This window comes from Chelonoidis abingdonii, chromosome 5 (genome assembly GCF_003597395.2).
Source record: "Chelonoidis abingdonii isolate Lonesome George chromosome 5, CheloAbing_2.0, whole genome shotgun sequence".
NCBI classification, from domain to species: Eukaryota; Metazoa; Chordata; order Testudines; family Testudinidae; genus Chelonoidis; species Chelonoidis abingdonii.
In genome coordinates, this window is record NC_133773.1 from 12,505,505 (window position 1) to 12,527,382 (window position 21,878).

Genomic DNA, 21,878 nt, shown 5'->3' on the forward strand with positions numbered 1-21,878 from the left:
CGAGGTGTTGACAACGGTCAGGATAGCGTTACTGATCTCAGAGTCCATGATTGCTGTGCTATGCCTTTGCTCAATTCACTCCGGGAAAAAGGCGCCAAAAGGTTGTCTGCTGCCTTCACAAAGGGAGTGGTGAGGCTGTACCCAGCACCACCCGGGGCAATGTTTTTTGCCCCATCAGGCACTGGGCTCTCAACCCGGAAGTGGGAACTATGGGATAGCTACGGAACAGCTACCCACAGTGCACCGCTCCTGAAATCGACAGTAGCTTTGGACCATGGATGCACACAGTCGATTTAGTGATCCTATTGTGGACGCGCTAATATAATAGCATATAATATAATATATTATATAATAGCATATAATAGATATAACATATAATATCTGTTTTATAAAATCGGTTTAAGCAAATTCGAAATAATCCTGCAGTGTAGACGTACCCTCAGTGATAAAGTACTGTAATCTAGTTACTGTCTTGTGATGGAGACAAACCTGTCAGATGCCTTTGCACTGAACAGGCATTTCATAAAAATGCAATCCTAGCTCTTAGTTTAAACTATCTTCTCCCTTCATTGTAAAGGATAATAATTTTATGGTGTGAACAGAGAAATTTCAAAACTGATATGATGGATATCAAAATTTCTGCCTACTGTGTACAATGGTATTCTGCACCGGTTTTGATACTTACCAGCTCCTTAAATACCCAATTCACAAGAGATGTAGTATGACCCTGAGGGTATGTCTACCCTGCAATTAAAAAACAGCAGCTGGCCTATGCCAGGTGAATTGGGCTAAGGGGCTATTTATTGCGGTGTAGATGTTCACTCTGCAGCCTGAGCTCTGGGACCATCCCTCCTTGCAGGGTCCCAGAGCCAAACATTTACATCGCAATTAAACAGCCCCTTAGTCTGAGCACTAAGCCTGAGCCTGGCATGAGCCAGCCAGGGTGCCTAACTGCAGTGTAGACATGCCCTTAGTCATTTTGTCTCCATAATCCGGGACCAAAGAAACTAAGTTAAAAGATAAATGTATAAAGCAAGATGCTAAGCTTCTGAGGTTCACTAAAACTAAAACCTTGCAATAGTCAAATTTCATTTGGGAGCAGGAAAGAGAAATCAAAACCAGTGTTAAATTCCTGATGATGATCTTCTGTTCTTACAGATCGACACTGTCAGGGAGGGGATCAATAGTAGCTGTCAGAACTTGTTTTTCAAGTATCATTGAAAGTAAAATTTCTCCATTGAAAATACATTATATGGATTATTCCATACCAGATCAGAGTATATGATTTGGGTTGAAATACTTAAATATTTTCCATTGGGTAATGTAGCTGATCATCATGAGTGACTTAAAGATTTCACTATGTAAAAACAGTTTATAGAAGTTCTCTAATTCTTTGGGATTCAAAAAAATTACAGCAGATACTGCTATAGAAATCTAGCATCAACCTTGGCACAGCTCCGTATGAGGTAAGATTAGAGTTAAATCACCACTAAAACACAGATTTCATTTTTGCCATGAAGTTAAACCTAGACATATGGATCAAGCATCATATGAGTCAACTTCCAGGACAAATTGAAATTTAATAACTGGAACATTTTTAGCAGTTTCTTGGTCCGCAGTTACCCACAACAGACTTGACATAAAAGGAACAAATTGAATCTTGACAGTTACTTGCCAGACAAATGAAGCTGTAGTAGGACACCTACACTGCATTTGTGACAGCCAGGTGATTAAATGAAGCAAATGACAAGACTACTGAACATGAACAAGGTGAGGCAATGTTAGGACTTAGAGACCTAACTAAGTTATCTATGACATGGATTTGCAAGCTGCCTAACGGTTTCCCTTTTTCTTAAACAGCTAATTAAAAATACACACAATCAGAGGCCAACTGAATGGTAAAAAGCTTAGTAAAGAGGAACAGAGCCTTTTCATTCCTAAATCTGTGGTTTACATCTGGACCTATTTGGTAATGACTAAAAAACATTAGCATAGGCCCAATTCACTCCTGTTGAAGTAAATGATAATCTTTCCACTGATCTGAAAGAGAGCTGGATCAGGTCCAACATTTGAGGCATGCGAAATGAATCGGTCAGTTCCTCATGATTGAGTGGGCCCCTCAGTATACACCTTTTTGGTACTCAGCAGATAAGATAAAGATTTTAATTTGCTTTGAATGTCAGGGCAGTAAGTCAAGTGATACTGATCACTTCTGGATATTGCAGTGCTGAGCATAGAAATACCTAGGATGGGGGGGGCGGGGTGTGTGTGAGATTTACTTGCAGCAGCTTGCAGAGCCATGGTGTGTGTAATTGCTGGGTACTCCATCAGGACAGTTTTGATCATTGCTCTATGCAAGGTGGAAATTGACTAGCCTCTGTCTAAACTACTTCTGCCTGCCATCTTATGGAGCCCAGGGTTTCCCACAATTCTAGACAGCTGGGTTGCTCTCCTCTCTACAACACGCAGATAGATCAGTATTTTGATTCTGCATGGTCTACCCATGCCCTCTGATCCTGCTTGCTGCTAGATTCTCCATCTCTGCAACAGCAGACTGATGTTTTATTCCTCCTGCCCTTATTTCCACTTAACTTTTCTGCCCAGTTTTTTGGGTCAGTGAGAGCTGTTCTCCCTCCTTGACATTCCTCTTCCTCACGGGTCAGTTAACCCTCCCTGAGCCTGCACTGCAGCATCTCCTGGCTAGCTCCTCTATCCCTTACAGCATGGCAAAACAGCCAAGAAAGCAGAGTTAATCTGAGTGGTGCTCTATAGGTAAGGCAGCGTTTCCAGATTCAGCAGATGTTGAGTTGTGCCCAGCCTTCTGTCCCTAAATCCATGGGGACCTAAGGCTGCAACTCAAGCAAGTCCCTTCCCACCAAGGCAGCTGTGACTCCAATGGGAGGAAAAATAGGCCATGAACCCCAGTGTAGAGATGAGAGAGGCTCCAAAAGTGAGGAGCACCCCGACTACTCAACTCTAGAGGTAAGTCCCATGGGACCTCTATAGAACGAAGAGAGGAGGCTTGCGAGGCCACGTCATCCCACCCCCCAAATCTTAAAGTGGGTCCTAAGCACCCCAGGGAAAGAAGCAGGGTTTCTAATCAGCTCCCAACCTGCCCAGGAGTGCTCTGAGAAGTTCCCCCTTCCCTATGGAATGGGACACAGTGGGGAGGATTCTGAGAGAGACCTCTTGAGAGGGCTTCAGGCCTTAAGGAAGGCAAGCTGCAACAAACCTCCTCGAAGTCACAGCCGGGCTTTTCCACTCCCAAAGCACATGAAAGCGTTTTTTTAAAAATCTAAACAGGGAAAGTAAGTGCACACAACCCAGGAGATGTCCTTTTCTGCCTCCTCCTCTGAAGAATACGAGCTGCCTGGTTCTAAAACCTGAGTAGGCTCCTGCGTGTAAGCTTCAGAGAAAGTTTCTTCCCTCAAAATCCTCCACTTAAGCTGTCTTAACCCTTGACTCCTTTGAGAAAGTGATCAGGGATGAATGGAACAAGCCCGGTAAGGGCAGGCATACTAACAAGAGTGACCTCAGCCTTTCTTAACATTCAAAAACCAAAAGGCTCTATTCCTGCAACACCAAAGGTCAATGTCACTGTAGCATTCCTCACCAGGGATATAGTTATTCCCTCACAAGGAGAGTTCTAGCCTAAGGAACCTTTGGATAGAAAGATGGAGGCCACTCTTAACAAGGGTTTCAAAGCCTCTTCCACCAACCTCTGAGCACTTCTGGCAGATAGTTACTTTCCAAGAGCATCTATTTCCTGGTGGGAAATCTCAAAGCTTATAAGCCTAGAGATCACCCTACCTTGGGCTCCACTTTAAGGAGTCACTAGCAACAGCATTTGCATCTACTGAGCTATCAGTTACAATGAGGGTTTCAGCCTGAGACGAGGGTTTCAGCTCAGTAGCCATGCACCATCTATGGTTCAGTCCCTGGAAGGTGGCTACTCACTCTATGCAGGTCCTGTGCTTAGCCAAGGTTACAGGCTCCCTCCTTTTTGAAGAAAACATGGATAAAGTGGTGGCTGATTGTTTGGATTTTGCTGCATTGTCTCCCCTTTCCCCACTAAGGTCCCACAGGAGACAATATAAACCGGCTTTCAGAGAGGTGCTCTTTTTGCTGCTCATCCTCAGAGGTACCAGCAAAGCTACAACAGATTCCCTCAAGGAAAATGGACTGAAAATCTAGTGGGACCTTAGCCTCTCTGCCTGCCCTCTCCCCATCCACTTTGACACAGATCACATAGGTCTCCACCCAGAGCTAAAGCTGCGGTCAGAATCTCCCATTTCCTAAAGAAATGGTTTTCATTGACCATGCACAAGTGACTCCAGGAACAGTAACCCCATAAAACACAATCTGATTCAGAAGGAAATATCTCATTTTCTGGATATGAGAGTGATAGAATACCTTCCCTCAGAAGAAAGGTTCTGTGGGTTCTACATCTTCATTATACAACAGTGAGGGTAGGGAGGGGTGCATCAGAGTCATTCTTTACCTCAAAAGGCTCAACAAGTGGATGAAGAAAACAAAGTTTCAGATGGAGACCATGGTCTCTGCAGTGTCATCTCTGTCCCAGTGGGCTTCTTGACTTCAGTAGATGTAGTGGAATCTTATCTCCATATCCCCATCAGACCATGTCACTACAGACTTCTGAGGTTTGCATACGCCAGGAGCCAGTATCAGTTTCTAACACTCCCATTTGACCTGCCCTTGGCCCCCAGGTTTTTACAAAGATGTTGGTACTGGCAAGAGCCAGACAGGTCACAGGGAACTCACCTGTATCCCTTCCCGGACAATATCCTAATCAGAGCTCTCTCTCAATCAGCAGTGCTCAAGGCTATATCTTGGATGTGAAATCTCCTCCACATGCATGGCTTCTTCATCAGGGCCAAGAAAAGTTTGGTTTTACCCAGGAATTTATTTTCTTGCTCCAGAGCCAGAGGAGGCATTATGCCTCCAACTGCAAGGACACCTCGTAGTCTGCATAGGGATCACTTCATGGGCACAAGCAAACATCAGAAGTCTTCAAAGCTTTCATATGAAAGGTTCAGGACTCCCCACAGCCCATGAAAAATCAAGTATGGGTTCCAGCACAGGTGGGCAGTCCGTGACAGTGTCCACAAAGGCCTCCTCCTCTGCCTTCCAAATCCTTTAGTCCTTGCAACACCTACCAAGGCCTGTGGAGCAAGAAGGGGAAGGCTCACAGCATAAATCTAGAGCTGAGCGCAGTCAATTTAACTCTGCAAAGGTTCCAGCCTGGACCCTAGGAGGGGAAACCATATCCTGGGTCAAGAGTACAGCTGGGTACTTAACCAACCAACGGGGACGAGGAGGGAACAAGGGAAAGACCAAGGCGAGCAGAACAGTCCCGCCTTTCCCTTGGAGCGATCCACATCACAGGGGACCTGGAGCAAAAGGCAGACTGGCCCGGCAGGCACAGGCACAACTGCGGTTTTCAATCTCCTCATACACCCCTATCCTACCCTCCCCTCCCGCTCTCACTGCTGCACGATGAAGATGTTGGGACTCCCCCCAGCCGCCCGGTGTCTGACTCCTACACACGCAACAGGCCCCAGGGAAGGGCGGCAGACCTCAGCTCCGGGAGGACCGGTGCCTTGTCACACTTGGCCTCGGGGCAGGCTGGGCACATTTCCGCGACGGGGGAAGGTGCTCCGGGAAACGGCGAGAGCAGAGACCAGTAATGGGGAGACCTCCGGCTCGGCCACCGCGACCCTGGTTCTCACACCTGCCACTGGACCCCCGCACCAGCATCATCCACACCCGAAATGGCGTCAAAGCCCCGCCCCCTCCCGTTCTCCTCACGCTCTCCAACGTGGGGCGGGGGGAGTCGGGGTCTGGTCAGCGCAAGACCGGCCCTAACCCGACATGGCGCCTCTCCCCACCTCCCGCAGCCGCGCGCGCGGGCGCTCTAGGTCTCTCGGTGGTTGGCTGGCCGGAAGCTACTGCCGCGTTCCTTCCGGGTTGGGAGGCGGAGAGTTCGGGGCGCACGCGCTGGAGGAGGAGGGCGCGTTGGGTCGCCCCGCCCCTCCCCGAAGCTACCGGCGCGTGGACTCTGGCCGCGCGCGTGGCCGTTGCCGGGATGTGGCGTTGGCGGCGGGTGGGGCAGGAACTGCAGCGGCCCCTCCGCGAGCGGCTCCTGCTGCGCCCGGCTGGGGCCCAACGCGCTGGGGCCGCCGCCGCCGCCTCCCTACCCAGCGCGAGCGGGGCGGTGTGTACGAGGCGCTGGCCGAGTGGCCCCCGTGCACTGGGCGGAAGAGCGGGCTGGTGGCGTTGCGGGGGCACCGGCCTGCCCTGGTGGCTCAGCATCGTGTGTGCCGGCGCCGCCCTGCGCACCGGCCTCACCCTGCGCGCGCGCACAGGGCCACGTCCTGGCCAAGGTGGGTCCGAGATGCGCGGGGGTCCCGGTCCCATTTCCCCTGTCCCGTGCGGGGCGCCTTGGGACGCGGGGCGAGGCGGGGTGACCTGCCACGAGCCGCCCCCTCACCTGCACCGTCTCCACTCGTGCCAGCCCTGTGGCTGCAACTGCTGGGCACGAGTCAACCTCACGGAACCCCTGCCCCAGACCCGCTAATGTCTCTGACCATCCCAGGCACGTGTTTTCTCAACCTGCTCTGAGGGCTTGGCTACACTTGCAAGTTGCAGCGCTTGGCGAGGGGGTTACAGCGCTGCAACTTAGCAGGTGTCTACACAAAAGACTTCAAAAAGCCCAGCGAGACAACTCCCTGTTTGCAGCGCTGGCTGTACACCTGGGTCCGCTTTCGTGTAGCGAGACCAGCGTGTGATGCAGCGCTGGTCATCAGGTGTGGACACTCCACCAGTGTTTTTATTGGCTCCCGGGTAATAGGACTTATCCCAGCATTTCCTTTTTCGCCTCTCTGGTCATCGCTTCGCATCTCCACTGCCGCTGGGCTCAGAGCCTGGAGAGGGGGAGGTTGTAGAGAACCTGAGAGGGAGGCAACTGAAGTGTTTGGAGACTCCCAGGAGTCATGCAGGCAGGAGCTATTTTCCAGCCAGGAAGAAGCTAGCCAGTCGCAGCTGCTGGGACTATGGTAGTGAGGAACAGCAGAAGGAGCCTGTTCCAAGGTAGAGCTTTATTCTAAGGATGCAAATGTTTTGGGAGCAGGGGGCTATGGCTGCCTGCAGCATGCCTAGATGTGGAATAGCCATTGATTTCCCTTAGCTTGCTCTTTGCTTTCCACAAGCCACAGAAACCCATGGCTTCCAGAGTGAAGCAACCCCCACCCCACCCCTTCCCAGGTGAGCTGCGTGTGCAAGATGGCTCTGAGAGTAGCTGCTATGGCAGATGTGGGTGTAGGGTTCAGTGTTATTTCCCTGTAGCTGCTCTTTGCTTTCCACAAGTCACAGAAACCCACATGGCTCCACAGTGAAGCAACCCCCCCCCACCCCCTTCCCAGGTGAGCCAGTGGCAGCCCCCCCTTCCACTGTGGCTGTACGTGCGCGTGTGGGGAAACTCGCCATCTCTATCTGCAGCTGCGGCCTTCTGTGCTATGCTCAGAATGTGTAAATAGTGCTACAAAACTCTTTAAAACCAATGCGGGGCTCTGTATTAACAGTTTATCTCTCGTTGTTATATTTTAATGTGACCTTGAATACTGCTCCATCAGTGCGACTTCTGAAAGACTGCAAAGCTTAAGAAAAAACCAAGGAAGACTAAGGAAGAGATGGTGAAGCAGTATGAATCTGTATTCCACAGAAATAAAAAGTTGCAAAACTGGAGGGATAGGAAACCATGAAAAAGAACAGGCTGCCAGATAAAGGAGAAGGCTGCAAGAGAAAGGAAATTGCACTACCACAGAGAAGCACAGATCGGCAGGATGACTTTAAAAAAGTGGAAAAAAAAGCCTCCATTTCTTTCATGTATTATTTTACTTTCCATAACTCTATGAATGAATAAAATTATATACATTGCATCATATATGCTGGTGATTGGTTATTATGACTGCTGTTTCACATGTGTGGGTCCCGCCATCCCTGGGGGTGTGACACTGTGTTGGTTCCAGCTGCTCCCTGCAGGGTTAATGCCCTGGAAACTGCAGTGGCAGCAGTGGACATGGGGCGTGGCTGAAGGCAGGGCAGGGGCTGATGGAAGTTGGGTCTGGCTGCAGGCAGGGCAGGGATGTGGGGCTTGTTGGAGACAAGGGTTGTGGGCGGGCTGGCTTCAGGCAGTGGGGTGCAGCAGGGTTGACTGGAAACGGCAGGGGGGTGCGGGCTGGGCAGAGTGTGCAGAGCTGGTGCGGGCAGCAGTGTGTCGGGAGCTGGTGGCTGGCTTTGGGCCAGGGCTGCAGGGGTGTGTGACGGGTTGGCTGGAGACAGGACGGGTGTTTGGCAGAGGTGGCTATGGGCACGGGGTGCAGAATGGCTGCGGCAGGGGGGCCGGACGGTGTGGGCAGGTCATGGGGTGCAGCAGAGGCAGCTGGAACCCAGCCTTAAGTAGCCCCAAACCCCTTCTACTCGGGACCTTTTAAATAGCCGCGGGAGCGCGTGGGAATGCAAGAGGAGGCGGGGCTCCGCGGCTATTTTGGAAGGACGAGGTGGCAGAGGGCAGCTGGAGCCCTGGGACTTTAAATACCCCTCACTGCCCAGAGTCGAGGGGGCTATTTAAAGGGCCCGGAGCTCCAGACGGGGTGGGGGCTTGCCGCGCTCCCGGCCGGAGCTCCGACGGAGTGGGGGCTGCCGCGCTCTAGCTGGAGCTCACTGCGCTCGGCCGGAGCCGCGGCAAGCTCCGCGACTCCCGCTCTCCCGGCTGGGGCCCCGGTCAGAGACGCGGGGCAAGCTCCGCGACTCCCTCCTGCCGCCGGAGCGCGACAAGCCCCGCCGCCCACTCTGCATGGCTGGAGCCCCAGCCGGAGTGCCGCAAGCCTGCAGCCCTGACGCCAGCAGTCACCTGCTGGAGCTCTAGGCTGGAGAGACGGCAGGGGGCCATGCCAGGCGGGCGCGCCGCCGCGCTTCACTCAAGGAGCGGACCACTGAGCAGACGCAGCTCGGGGACGCGGTAAGTTAAAAAAAAAAAAAATTAAAATGTGCCTAAGGTTCGGGCCTCTAGGCGTGAGGTCCGAATTCCCGGCAGCACGGGTCGTTGGAACAGGAAGCGGAATGACCATGCACCTTCCGTCCCCTTCCACAACCCACAGCGACAAAATGGACGAGATGCTCTGTGGGATAGCTGCCCACAATGCACCACTCACAACAGCGCTGCAACTGGTGCAAGTTGGACACGACACTGCAGCGCTGGTCGCTGTCAGTGTGGACACACTGCAGCGCTGGCCGTACACAGCTGTACGACACAGCTGTAATGCCAGCGCTGCAAACTGTAAGTGTAGACAAAGCCTGAGAAACCCTCCAGTGGTGGAAATCCCACTGCCCCTAGGCAGCTTATTCCATTGCTTAACCACTCTGACAGGAAGTGTTTTCATAGGGTATGGGTACACTTGGAAATTGTGGAGCCGCTGGGCGTTAACAGCTGTGGTCGTACAGCTGTGTAGGAACAGCGCTGCAGCTGTGGCCACCACTGACAGCTACAGCGCTGCGTGTGGCCACATCTGCGCATTTGCAGCGTGTTGGGACGTGGTGCATCCAGCGTTCAAGTGGGCAGCTATCCCAGCGTTTCAAGTGGCTGCAAGGTGCTTTTCAAAAGAGGAGGTAGGGGTGGAGTGTGACAGGGAGCGTGGGGAGACGGAGAGGAGCAGATTTTTGAGCAGACACTGTGATCCCTGCCTTGCAAATCTGCCATTTCCTCACCCTCTCTCAATCACTCTTAAATGTAAAAGGCTTCAGACCAGATAACAGCTTCTCAACGGACTTCCTTTCCCCCGCCGTGCTGTTTGTCTCCTCAGCAACAGCTCGTGAACATTCCAAAGCCTCGGCTCAGCTCACTCGCTGTAGCAAAGAGCAGCTGTGTTTGGTAGCTCCGCCGGGAGTACCTTCGGTTTGTTGTGTTAGACAGGAATTCTGGGATACCTCTTAATACCCTGGAGGCAATACCAGCGTTGGTGATGTCCACACCTGATGAGCAGTGCTGCTCACCAGCGCTGGATTCGCTACACCCATAGCAGACCAGGAGTACAGCCAGCGCTGCAGCGCTGGCTGAGCTTTGTAAGTGTGGACACTGAGTAAGTTGCAGCACTGTAACCCCCTCACCAGCGCTGCAACTTGCAAGTGTAGCCAAGCCCCTAGTGTCCAGCCTAAACCGCCCTTGCTGCAATTTAAGCCCATTGCTTCTTGTCCTGTTTTCAGAGGTTAAGGAGAACAATGTTTCTTCCTCCTCCTTGGTCCGTGTATTACTGGAGTACCTAGCAAGAAAATGGGATAGGATTGTGCAGTGTCCTCTCCACCACCTCTGCGAGTAAGAGGCTTGGCAACCTATGTAGCCAAGGAAACTAGCTGAGAGCTCCTGGATTCATGCCTGGCAGTACTCTGTCCTTCTAGAGCTGTGCAACTCTTGTAGACCAGCCAGTCAGCTGTCATGTACCCCACCATGCTGCAGTGTTACTTTATTTGTTGGGAGAGTAACTAAAGTAGTGATGTAGCATTGTAATCTAATGTGATCTCCGTCCCCTCTCAAGAACAATATTCAGAGGTAAGATTGACATAGCTTAGATCACGGGTTGGCAACCTTTCCCAAGTGGTGTGCCGAGTCTTCATTTATTCACTGTAAGGTTTTACGTGCCAGTAATACATTGTAACATTTTTAGAAGGTCTCTTTCTATAAGTCTATAATATATAACTAAACTATTGTTGTATGTAAAGTAAATAAGCTTTTTAAAATGCTTAAGAAGCTTCATTTAAAATTAAATTAAAATGCAAAGTCCCCCAGAGCGGTGGCCAGGACCCGGGCAGTGTGAGTGCCGCTGAAAATCAACTCGTGTGCCGCCTTCGGCATGCGTGCCATAGGTTGCCTACCCCTGGCTTGGACAGTGTTAACACATATGGTGCTCTCTGTGGTTGTGGCTACATTAATTTTAACAAAATATTGCCACCAGTGCTACCACTAGCTCAGCTGCCTTGGTGGATGCCCTTTTGTAGATGAGTTCAGCAGCTTCTAAATACTAGATATGCTGCCTCATGAATTATTCCACACATAATACAGTCTAATCCATTTTATTCTACAGCATTTATTATGTTTATGTAATATGTTATAGCATGAAATGCTGTGTACATGTAAAAATAAAATGTACAATTATAAAAGGCTTAAACTATGTACTACACATAATTACTATATGAAGAATCACAACTCGTTATGTTTAATTTTCTTATTGTGTAAAAATGAAAACCTAGTTAAGTATCTGCACTGTTGGCTATGTTTTTGGTAAGCTATTAGGAAAATGGGAATCATTTACACAACTTTTTCAGCACCACTGATGTTCCCCTTAGGCCTGCAAACCAACCAGGTGCTGGCTTGTTAAAATATTTTGTAGACTGTGAAACCTAACAGAATCACAGCAAAAGTGTTGCAGGTGAAAACTTTTGAATCACAAGATAATATACCTTTGGGTATTGCACTAAAGAGAGTAGACAGTATGTCAGCTGTAGTGTTTGTGGTAAAATGCTTCACTGCTAAAAAATTGCAGAATCCTTTGCAACACTAGAATTACTACAGCCATGTTTTATTTGAGTAAAGAGGCGCTATTTAATCAATCTTGCTTTTATTCTTTGTGTTCCTGTTCCTGTCTACAAGATGAGAGGATATTTTACAAAAGAGGGAAAAGTATTTCAGGATCTCAGGATAAAAAAAGCACTGTGAAAATGCCAAGTATTTTATTAGTTTCAATTTAATATAAGAGGCAATTGCTTTGTAACAGTGCACTTAGAATGCAAAAAGTAGTGCCAAAAACAACTGCTGGAAGGTTACATCCAATAATGGTTCAGCTAATGCGAAATTGAAATAAATAAGTGTAATCGCTGGCAAAGAATGCAGTAAAATTTTCTGTAGCTATTAATTGTAATGTTGCAGAATTAACAGACTCAGCCTAACACAGTCCTTTATGGTACACTGATATTTGGGTAGGTAGGTAGGTAGATTTGTTTGTTTGTTATTTACTCAGCAGTGAATATCAATAGCACATCCTTTGTGGCCCCAACACTCCTTATTTAGGGCTTGACTACACTCAAAACTCCAAAGCGCTGCCGCGGGAGCACTTTGAAGTGCGAGTGTGGTCACGGTGCCAGCGCTGGGAGAGAGCCCTCCCAGCGCTGCAGGTACCCCTCCTCCCCGTGGGGATTAGCCATGCTCCCAGCGCTGGGGCACTGTTTACGCTGGCGCTTTACAGTGCTGTAACTTGCTGCGCTCAGGGGGGTGTTTTTTCATACCCCGAGCAAGAAAGTTGCAGCGCTATAAAGCGCCAGTGTAGCCAAGGCCATAGTTGGGAATTTACACTTTCAAAGCACTGGATAAGGGTGGAGTATTACTAAAACTCAGCAATTAATGTGCCTTTCTCAGGAGAGTCCAAAATAGTAAGAGCAGAAGTGTGACAGAAAATCCAGCCTAGGAAATCTTTTTCCTGTTTCCATTTTGCTACTGCAAGGGAAAAGTGAGGCTTGAGAAAATGGACAGAAAATTGTAGTTTTGATTTCACCATACAGAATCAGTTCAGGCATAACTCTTTTTTCCCTTGTTTTTTGGACAATTAAAGTAACTTTAAACTGGTGGTGTTAGTTATTGGCACTACATGTGTGTCTACACACTGAACCAGTTATAATGCAGGTGTGGCAAAGACCATTTTATACCAACCACAATTTCAGAGGAAGTAATCCTCTAGTGTGGTTTTGTAAAAGAGATGTCTAGTAATACATCTGAATGGTAGTAAGCCATGCAATCTATTTTGACTTCGCTAGCTAGTTGTCACATGGTTCTCCATGTCTAAATAAGTATGGTATGTTGTGGCCATCTTTTTTACTTTTTAAAAGCTATTGAGTAGTAGAGATGAATCACGCCGCCTGTGATATTGTCCTTGTATCCTATAAAGTTCTCTGTAGCATTTGTGTGTTTTGCCTTGTTCACAGTCAGAAGTCCATAGAGAACAAATATATTAATTTCATGTTTAGACACAAATATTACAAATTCTCTTACCAGTACTACTTCATACTTGTATCTTGCCACACTGACTGCAAAAATATAAAACTCCATTTTCAGTGCTACATCCCGGGCCTGATCCTATTGAATTAAATGAGATTTTTGCTATAGACTTCAGTGGCTGCAGAATCATACCTTTTAAGGCTGTTCAAAACATGGATGAGGGAGTTCCACCATGTTTTTTTGTATAACAATTGTGTACAGACCCTTTATAAACTAAAAACCGATAATGAATTATAGTATGCAACCAACACTTGTACTTATGTTTTTTATCACCTGGTAAAATTGATGTTTTATTTGTTGTTTTTGTCAGAAATACTTAGGCATTCTCACTCAAGTTCCTCAAAAGCCCAACATATTTAAGGCAGCAAGCCCCCACAAATGCATGCATTTCACTTTACAGTACACATACAAGATGATATGGGGTAGAGCGACTCATTGCAGATAGAACTCTTTAATTTTACTGTATAATCATTTCTTCCTTTTCTTTAGCTAGCTGGAAAATTTGCAACCCGAAATAGAAAACCTAGCTAAGCATCTTCGCTATGAAGTTTCAATTCGTGGGAAGCAACTGGGTTGGTCTGAAAAAGTTGCTAGGTAAGATAACAATTGTACAGTATCTTACAAATCCACTTGGGCTGAAAATAAGAGGCATATATAAAGATGATGGCAATATGTATTTATAAAAAGGCTCTACAAATCTGACACTAAAATAATGGATTCTGACTTATTTTTATATAAAACTTTTCTGTGTTATTTACATAGACATTTAGGGAATATGCTCATTTGAAGCACTAAATCTGTGCAGCTTGAGGTCTTCAAACCACAATTTGAAGACTTCAGTAACTCAGACATAGGGTAGGAGTTTGTTATAGAAGGGGATGGGTAGGATTCTGTGGCCTGCTTTGTGCAGGAGGTCAGACTAGATGATCGTATTGGTCCCTTCTGACCTTAAAGTCTATGAGTCTTATAAGGCCAACTCCTGTTTCCACTGAAGTCAGTCTGGGTTTAGTTGTTGACTTCAGTAGGACCAAGATTTGACCCATAGCTATGGTTTCTAAATCTTTGTTAGGAGGGGATGGCAGGACCTGGCTGTGTCAGCTTTACTACATCCAGTGATTTTTCTCATGCAAGAGGAATCCCCAGCTGTCTTGGTATGGTAGCTCCATCTCCTTTGCAGTGCCAGAGTGATGTAAATGGGACAGAGTGCAGTCTCAGGATCTGGCCTGAGGTCTGTACACTAAGGAGCTTGTAGTCTTAAATCAGATAAATACAACACACAGAATAAGACATCGAACAGTATTGCTAGGAAACAGAGATGGTGAAGAGGTTATCATTAGAAGCCCGCAGAAAAGAAAAGAGTTTGAAGGGTGAGATTGGAGGTGATTGGCAGACAACAAATGGAAGGCTCTCTCAGGCCATAAAGGGCGAGTTCCCTAGTTTGACTTCATTCACGTGGTACTCCAGTGTAATATTTGAAATGAATTCAATGTGATATGCAACCTCTGGTTTATTATTTCAGAATTTGAAAAGTTATATTACAAGGAGTTTTGTTTTGTTTTCCAATCAGGTTCCATTTCAGGAAGAATCTGGGAAGGATTATTTCAGAGTTGTATGTTCGAGACAACTGCCATCCCTTCAAGGCTAGTCTGTTGATGTGGATACAGATTCCAGTGTGGGTGTTTGTTTCCATAGCTTTGCGTAACTGCAGTGTAGGGGCAGCAGACTCAGAAGGTGATCATTCCGAACAGTTGTACTGAAAATATACATCTGTTTTGATAAATACACTTCTCCAGTTGCAGTTTTTACAAACATAGTTTGGTTTTATATTTAAGAATTTGAGTTGTTGAGTTTGAGATGTAAGATTGTTGAAAAAATAACCCAAACATAGCTAAGTGACTAATATGAATAATACTGTATTTGTAAGACTTTTGATTAGGCATGTCATAGATGCTACGCCACTGGTCCATGTAATCCAGAAGCCTATCTCTGGCCTATACCTGTACTTTTTGCACCCCAAATTGTTCTGGTAGATCAGGAACTCAGTGCATCCATAGCCACAAAATAACCTCTTTGTTCATTCAGAGAGTTCATTTCCCAGCAGTGCTTGTAAGGGTGTTTCTACACTGTACTATAGTGCAGCTCTGAACTGAAAGAGCAAAGTGGGATGCATGGGATGATCAGTTAACAGCAGTGCTGGAATTTGAGCTCTAGGAACAATCTAAAATGTTTTGAGTATGCTCCTGGGGCACTAAATTATTTTGTGTGCTTTGCAAGCCAAAGTAATCGAAATCATGCTTAGTATGTAAAGATACTAATGCAACAGTATGCTTAAAATTAAACTGGGATTTTCTCTCATTATAAACCCTTAACATTAGATAAAATAAAATGCGTTCATAAAGATGGTACTTTATTTTATCCGATCCGCAGTATTGGTGTTTTGACCGTTTAAAGAGTAGATTATAATATGCAGGATTAACCCAACATATGATGCTTTTGTGTTGATTAAAATGCCATGATATCTTGTATTCCAAGTCTAACAAAGTACTTTGGTCACTGTGGGTTCCTGCACTGATGAATATTGTGTCTTTAATGGCATCCCCCATATGAGACAGACTTTTCAACTTCAATGGGAAGATTTTAAAAATAATTGTAATGCTCCTGTTTCTCTGGCACATAACATTGTTTTAATTGCTAAATATTACTCGGCTAAAGAACTTGTCATTTAGCCCAATAAAGTTTAGCTACTATTAGGAAAATCGTTTGTTATAAAATTTTTGCAGTTAGGGACAGAAGATTCAGAACAAGTTATTTTTCATCATCTGTTTGTGCCAAATCCTGTCAGCCTGCAGTTCTCACTAATAATTTCCTTTTCTTGTTAGATGGCAGACTGCCTTCACTTTTAATCTTTTGGATTAAAAGCTTTTTTTTAAAAAGACATTATTATATAAATAAAGAGAAACTAATCGTGTTTGCAAAGTGAATTTCCAACTGGTGCTTTGTGAGAACCATTTTTTTAAGTCAGTGATAAATACAACATTCTCTCAAATCCCCTTTGGATTTCTTTGATTTGGAATTCTTTGATTTCTATATCTCCTTTATATCACATGGTGGATTTTGTCTGATAATGATTTCACAGTCTCTAGTTAGGTACAGTTTTCAAATATCCAAATGTATGTTTGATAGTAAGTGTGAGTAAGACTTAAATGTGAGTTTATGCTGCTACTTGGCAGGGGAAGGAGCTTTTCTACTTGGGATTTATATATTATATTACATCAGTTCCTTGCCCTGGTTCTCAGGGAAAGGAAGGATGTTAAAATTACCAGTTGGTGCGCGCACATGCAAAAAAAAGAAAAAATTTCCACAGAATAACAAAAACGTCTACTTTGAAAGTCCAATTTAAAAGCAAAGTTATGCATAATTTTGACTGACTTTGAGGAGAATGACATACTAAATATATATATGTATTTTAAACAGTCCTTGCAGTTCAGGAACAGCTGTCGACAGGTGGAACTCTGTGGTTTACAGACCTTACTGTACCAGATACTACATGGATTTTGCCAGTCTCACTTGGGCTACTCAATTTGCTGATAGTGGAGGTATGTTGCTGGTGAATATTGGACCATTGTGAAAATTATAATTCTTTCTATAAAGTTAGGACTGGTTCACGACTACCTTACGAAGTGTAAAAATACCATGGCAGCTTCTGATTATAAATATGCACCTTAATTCCCGGTGTAGAAGGGAAAAACTGCATAATTGTTTCAAGGTTGAAGTTATATGGGTCCTGCACATTGTAATCGCTGATAAATTCTAATGTGGCATTTCAGAAACTGCTTTTATGTAGCTTAACCTCAGAAAAGTTTACTCTTCACTCCAGAGTGGTTCCTATGCAAATACTTTAATTAGCCTACTGCATTTTATTAACACTGCAGCTTATAAAGGTTAAGGTTTTGGTGTGTGAATAATACATTCCTGTGGGCTGCATTTACTGGCGGCTTTCTTTTCCATGTTAGGATTATGTAGTTCCACTTTTAAGTTATTGTAAGTGATGATCGCGGGTACAGTAGGTATGATTCTAAATGAGCTGAAAACTTGATAAAAGCAAACTACTTAAAATATTAAGTTTAAAATAGTAATTGAGAAAAAGTGCTTTATTGTTATTTTAAGAAAGCAAAGGGATTGAGAGACTGGTACCTCTTACAGATGTCATCAAAATTAGCCAGGGCATCTCAGCACTTAACTATTTGAACCCATTTTCCAAATGAACCAGTATCATGCAGCGTCTATAGTTATACATTCTGGTTCTGTTTTGATTAATGACCAAAAAAACCTATCTAGTAGGAAAGAAGGTTTACTTCCACTCCTGAGAAATATCCTGTCCCAACCTTGAGAACTCGCTTTGTACTGTAAAAAGAATTACATTCATCACTTTAAAAGTAGAAAGTAAAGAGATTTCTCTTTCATAATTAAAGTTAGTAAACATTGCATAGTAAATGTGTTTGAGAAGACACATGTTAAAGTGTGAAATCAAGAATGTTTTACTAATTTTGAACTCAAGCTTTTTTTATACATTTGTTACATCATAAGCAGGAATATGTCCAACACATACAACAAAAGTTCACAGATATTGGGGCACTACACACACAAGTCTGTGGTCTCTTTTTCGGCATCCTTGATGAGTCCAAAGATGCTCCTTCATTGTGTGGGGAGGCAAGATCAAACAGAAAATAAAATAACAATTGAAAGGAAAGAAAAGTGGCTTACACGTTAAACCAAGCCTCATTATAAATTCTTGTTGATATACTGAATTTTTTGGAATAAGAATGAGAATGTTCATGAATATTAAAAATAAAATATGTAGAGGAGTCTGGATTCCCCATGGTCTTGCTCTTTTGCAAATCTCTGCAGAAATAGTTACTATTTAGTCTCTGTCTGTTATCTGTCAGAGTCCGTCCTCCTCATTGCCTTCATGTGTCTGGGTTTCATTCTTGTTCTGTTTTATTTTTTTCCAAGTAATGTGGCTTAGGAAGTTTTGTGAAATGAAAGTCAAGGTTTGCCTGTACACGTTCTGCTTCTGTTCAATTATTCATTTAGTAGGTTGGGGATAATGGTCCATCTCTTCTCAGTAGCCATCTCTCGGAGGACTGTGCTTGAGGATCAGATGTTGGAGGCTTATTCAATGTGCAAAAGCTATTCTCCTGTGAAATAATGTTCTCTTAAAATGTTTTAGATGGATGACTCTTAGTCTTGATATAAAATCTGCCAGGAAAGGATTGAGTATTGACTGTAAGGCACCAAACAAATTTAAGGAAGGAATTTATGAATGTTTTAAATTTACTTGATTTGAGCCTCCCAATAATTGAAAAGAATGTGAAAAGAATATTTGGGTGGAACAAACCTGTTCTAACACTGACTGTGCATGTTTAACTTCCCTTGTATTAAAAAAAAGTCTTTCTCTGGTGTGTGTGGGTTGATGGTTGTTTTTTTTGTGCCTCTTCAGATCTTTGCTCTGCGAAAACTTGAACTGTCCAGGTTCCAGAAGTATGCTACCAACTTCATTCGAGGACTGTCAGTACTGATGGTTCCTATTGCTGCAACTGTACCTTCAGTAAGTACAAAACATAATCTTGTGTAGTAGGTGAAACTCTGCATTAATCCGTGCCTGTGTTGGCCAGACTTGATTCATGGTGCTCTAAGTGCATCCCAAGTCCATGATCTGTATTGCGGATCGTAGTTGATATTATACTTCATACCATTTTAATAGCAGCGACTTCACTCAAGTAGTAGTGTGTGCAGGATTTGTAATCTATAAGGGTCACCATTCAGTACTGAATATGTGAAAGGTGCTATTTGCACTTACATTACATTAGATGCAGCCTATAGGGTCTTCCAAAAGTGTCATGTGCATCGTTACAAGCACTGCACGTTTCATAATATATAAGACACAATAACAAGTAACCTGTTCCAAGGAGCTTACAGTCTATAAGACAGACATAGATAAGACAAGAGAGGCTGGGAGATCCATAGAAGCAGTTGACTTCAAATGTTAAACAAACAAATGTGATGTGACTAGAGTTTTTTGGGCCACTTGGAAGTAATACTGGAACTGAGTGGTGTAGATTGCATGGAAGAGAGACTACAAAGTAGTTATTAAGACTGGCATCACTATAGAAAAAAGGTTAATAGAGAAAATAAGAAACAAGATCAAGCCATCAGTGGAATGGTTTTTTTAAAATTTGATTTTGTTTGAATTATTTTGTATATAATGTGTATTTTTCTGATTACACTGTTAGAATCCAACAAAACTATTCTGTTAACTAGCCTATTGACAGTAGGTTGATCTAAACCCTACTATGCAAACTTTTACTGGAACAAATGAGATTTTTACGTGGTGTTCATACTATGGTACATGTTCAATATGTATTTTTTTTAAAAAAAGTAGGTGCTCTGTAGTATTTTTGCCAAGTATTAAAAAGAGAGCCCACAAACTCATTGTTGCTAATGTCATTTTTTAAAAGTTGAGTATTAGAAAATATCTGGAGTTGGTCTATATTTGGATTTACCTTGTGAATTGAAAGGCAAACCATGTTCATGTAGCTAGAGACAGATATTTCATAAAAGGTTTATTTACTGTAAGATCTGAATAACATCTTGAAAATGTTTTGAGAGTAGATTTGTGCGTGAAGAAATGCATGTTTAATTGCGTGTTTGAAGTGGTTAAGAGATTCTTGTACACAGATGTTGGGCTTATCAAGCCTTTTTAGACTAAAACAGGATAAAATTTGAAATATGAATTTAAAACATTGGGTCCTGTAGTTTACTCAATTTTTAGCATAGATCACATTTTTACAGTAGAGTTCAAAAACTCTGAAAAATGGGGTTTGTAATGGAAGCATTGCTTAACTGTAGCTATTTATTTAAGGGTGCTTATGTAGGAGAGTTGACTTTCTTAATAAGAAATAATTAATTATTGTAGTTTGTGAAAAGCTACTGGAATTGCAGTGCTTTTATTGCTTTTTGGGATGCTGAATGCTGTGTTCCTGTCTCCTTGCAGTCCATGGCTTTGTACTGGTTATCCTCCAGCTTCATGGGACTCTCACACAACCTGCTACTGCGCTCTCCAACTTTTCGTCGACTGTGTCGCATACCAAGGACCAAGTCTGACTCAGACACTCCTTATAGGGACATAGTCTCTGCCTTTTATACTAAGTACTCTTTTAAAAAGTGATACATTTTGCATTCAGTGAAAGAACTACCCTATACAGGCAACTTGAGAAATTCAGAAGTCATATTGTATTGAAATGTACCTATTTAATATGGGGCAAATCTATGCTACCATGCTGCATCAGCGCAGTTGCACTGATGCGGCTGCACTGCTGTAGCGCACCTGGTGAAGAAACGCTATGCTGACGGAAGCGTGTCTCCCACCGACATAGCGCAGTGTGGACACTGCTTTAAGTCAATGTCACTTAACGTCACTCGGGAAAGAAAAAGCCACCCCCTGAGCAACGTAAGTTACATCAGCTGAAGCAGTAGTGTATCCAAGCCTTGAGTGTCTGCTTGAAACAGAATGTGAAAGGCTGTCGTTGGAACTGTATTTTTCCTAATAAAACAGTGGCTGTCTCTGACAAGAAGTGGAGTGGGTAATTGTACTAACTTGTTGGCGCAGTGCAAAGTTGTTGGGATTTTTTTAGTTCATGTGGTGATTTTGTAAGTTGGGTGTCCAATTAATAGCAGCTTCTTTCCTTTATTGGTAATTCAGGATGACAATAGATGTTAAAATTCTGGCTGATGTAGCTCTGCTATTTACACTGAGTCTGATCTTAACTAAAGGCTAGTGAACAACAATTTAGCTTTATTTGAAGACTGAATGGGTCACGGGGTTGGTGATGGTGTACTAGGTCTCCTTTCTCAGACACTTGTTCAGGTTCAGATTCAGTAGTTGACCACATGTCTTCAATATATTGGCCCATAGGAAAGTTCTACGGACAACTGAGATGGTGTTTTTGTGAAACAACAAAGGTGGATTAAATTCCCACTCATTTGCAGTGTCAGCAAACTAATCTGAAACAAGATAGGAATCTGGATTTACACAGCATGACGAAAGGTTCACTGCTACTATCCAGGGGAACAGGTGCAGAACTTTGACTCAGGATACAAGGGTTCTGTTCTTGGCTCTCATGTTGACCTTGTGTAAGTCACTTAATCTCTCCATATTTTAGTTTCCCCATGTATAAAATGGGGATAATGATACTTATCCTGCTTTGTGTTTTTTTTTTGTTTTGTTTTTTTTTAAAAAGGCATCATGTGAAAGAGCGTATTATTCCGGCAGTAGTCATAGGCACTGGTCTCACTTCTGTATAGAACTATGTCACACAGCTCTGCGAGACCAAAAGAACATTGTTTTATATGTCATGTACACACTGTGGAATGTTTAAGTTCACTGTCCATAAAGAAAAGAGTTATTTACTACAACATAAAATTGAAATGAAATGATTATTTTAATTGAATGCAAAAAGGTGCGGATATGGGAAGCCAGTTCAAATAATTTGCTAAATACGCAGTATCAAATGTAGAAGACGTTGGGGCTACTCACTGCACACACAGAAAGAATACATAACCATACGTAGTCTTTCTGACAGCTGTCTGCAATCACGCCCTCCTCCTTTGTGGGTTCTTGCCTTGATTTGCTTTAATCATATGTCAGCAAGCAATTGTCCCTTTGTTCTGATGGATCCTACAAGTTAAACTCCTTTTC

At 44.3% G+C, this 21,878-nt stretch overlaps 1 protein-coding gene across 1 annotated transcript; it reads left to right on the forward strand.

Moving 5' to 3' along the window:
• The first annotated feature begins 6,106 nt into the window (after positions 1 to 6,106).
• Positions 6,107 to 21,602, forward strand: COX18 (cytochrome c oxidase assembly factor COX18). The gene is given in 9 exon segments (XM_032788423.2): positions 6,107 to 6,227; positions 6,230 to 6,302; positions 6,304 to 6,372; positions 6,374 to 6,404; positions 13,614 to 13,714; positions 14,688 to 14,851; positions 16,595 to 16,716; positions 18,621 to 18,728; positions 20,175 to 21,602. Coding segments are annotated over 9 exon segments (963 nt in total). The 3' UTR covers positions 20,349 to 21,602.
• Positions 21,603 to 21,878: the final 276 nt, after the last annotated feature.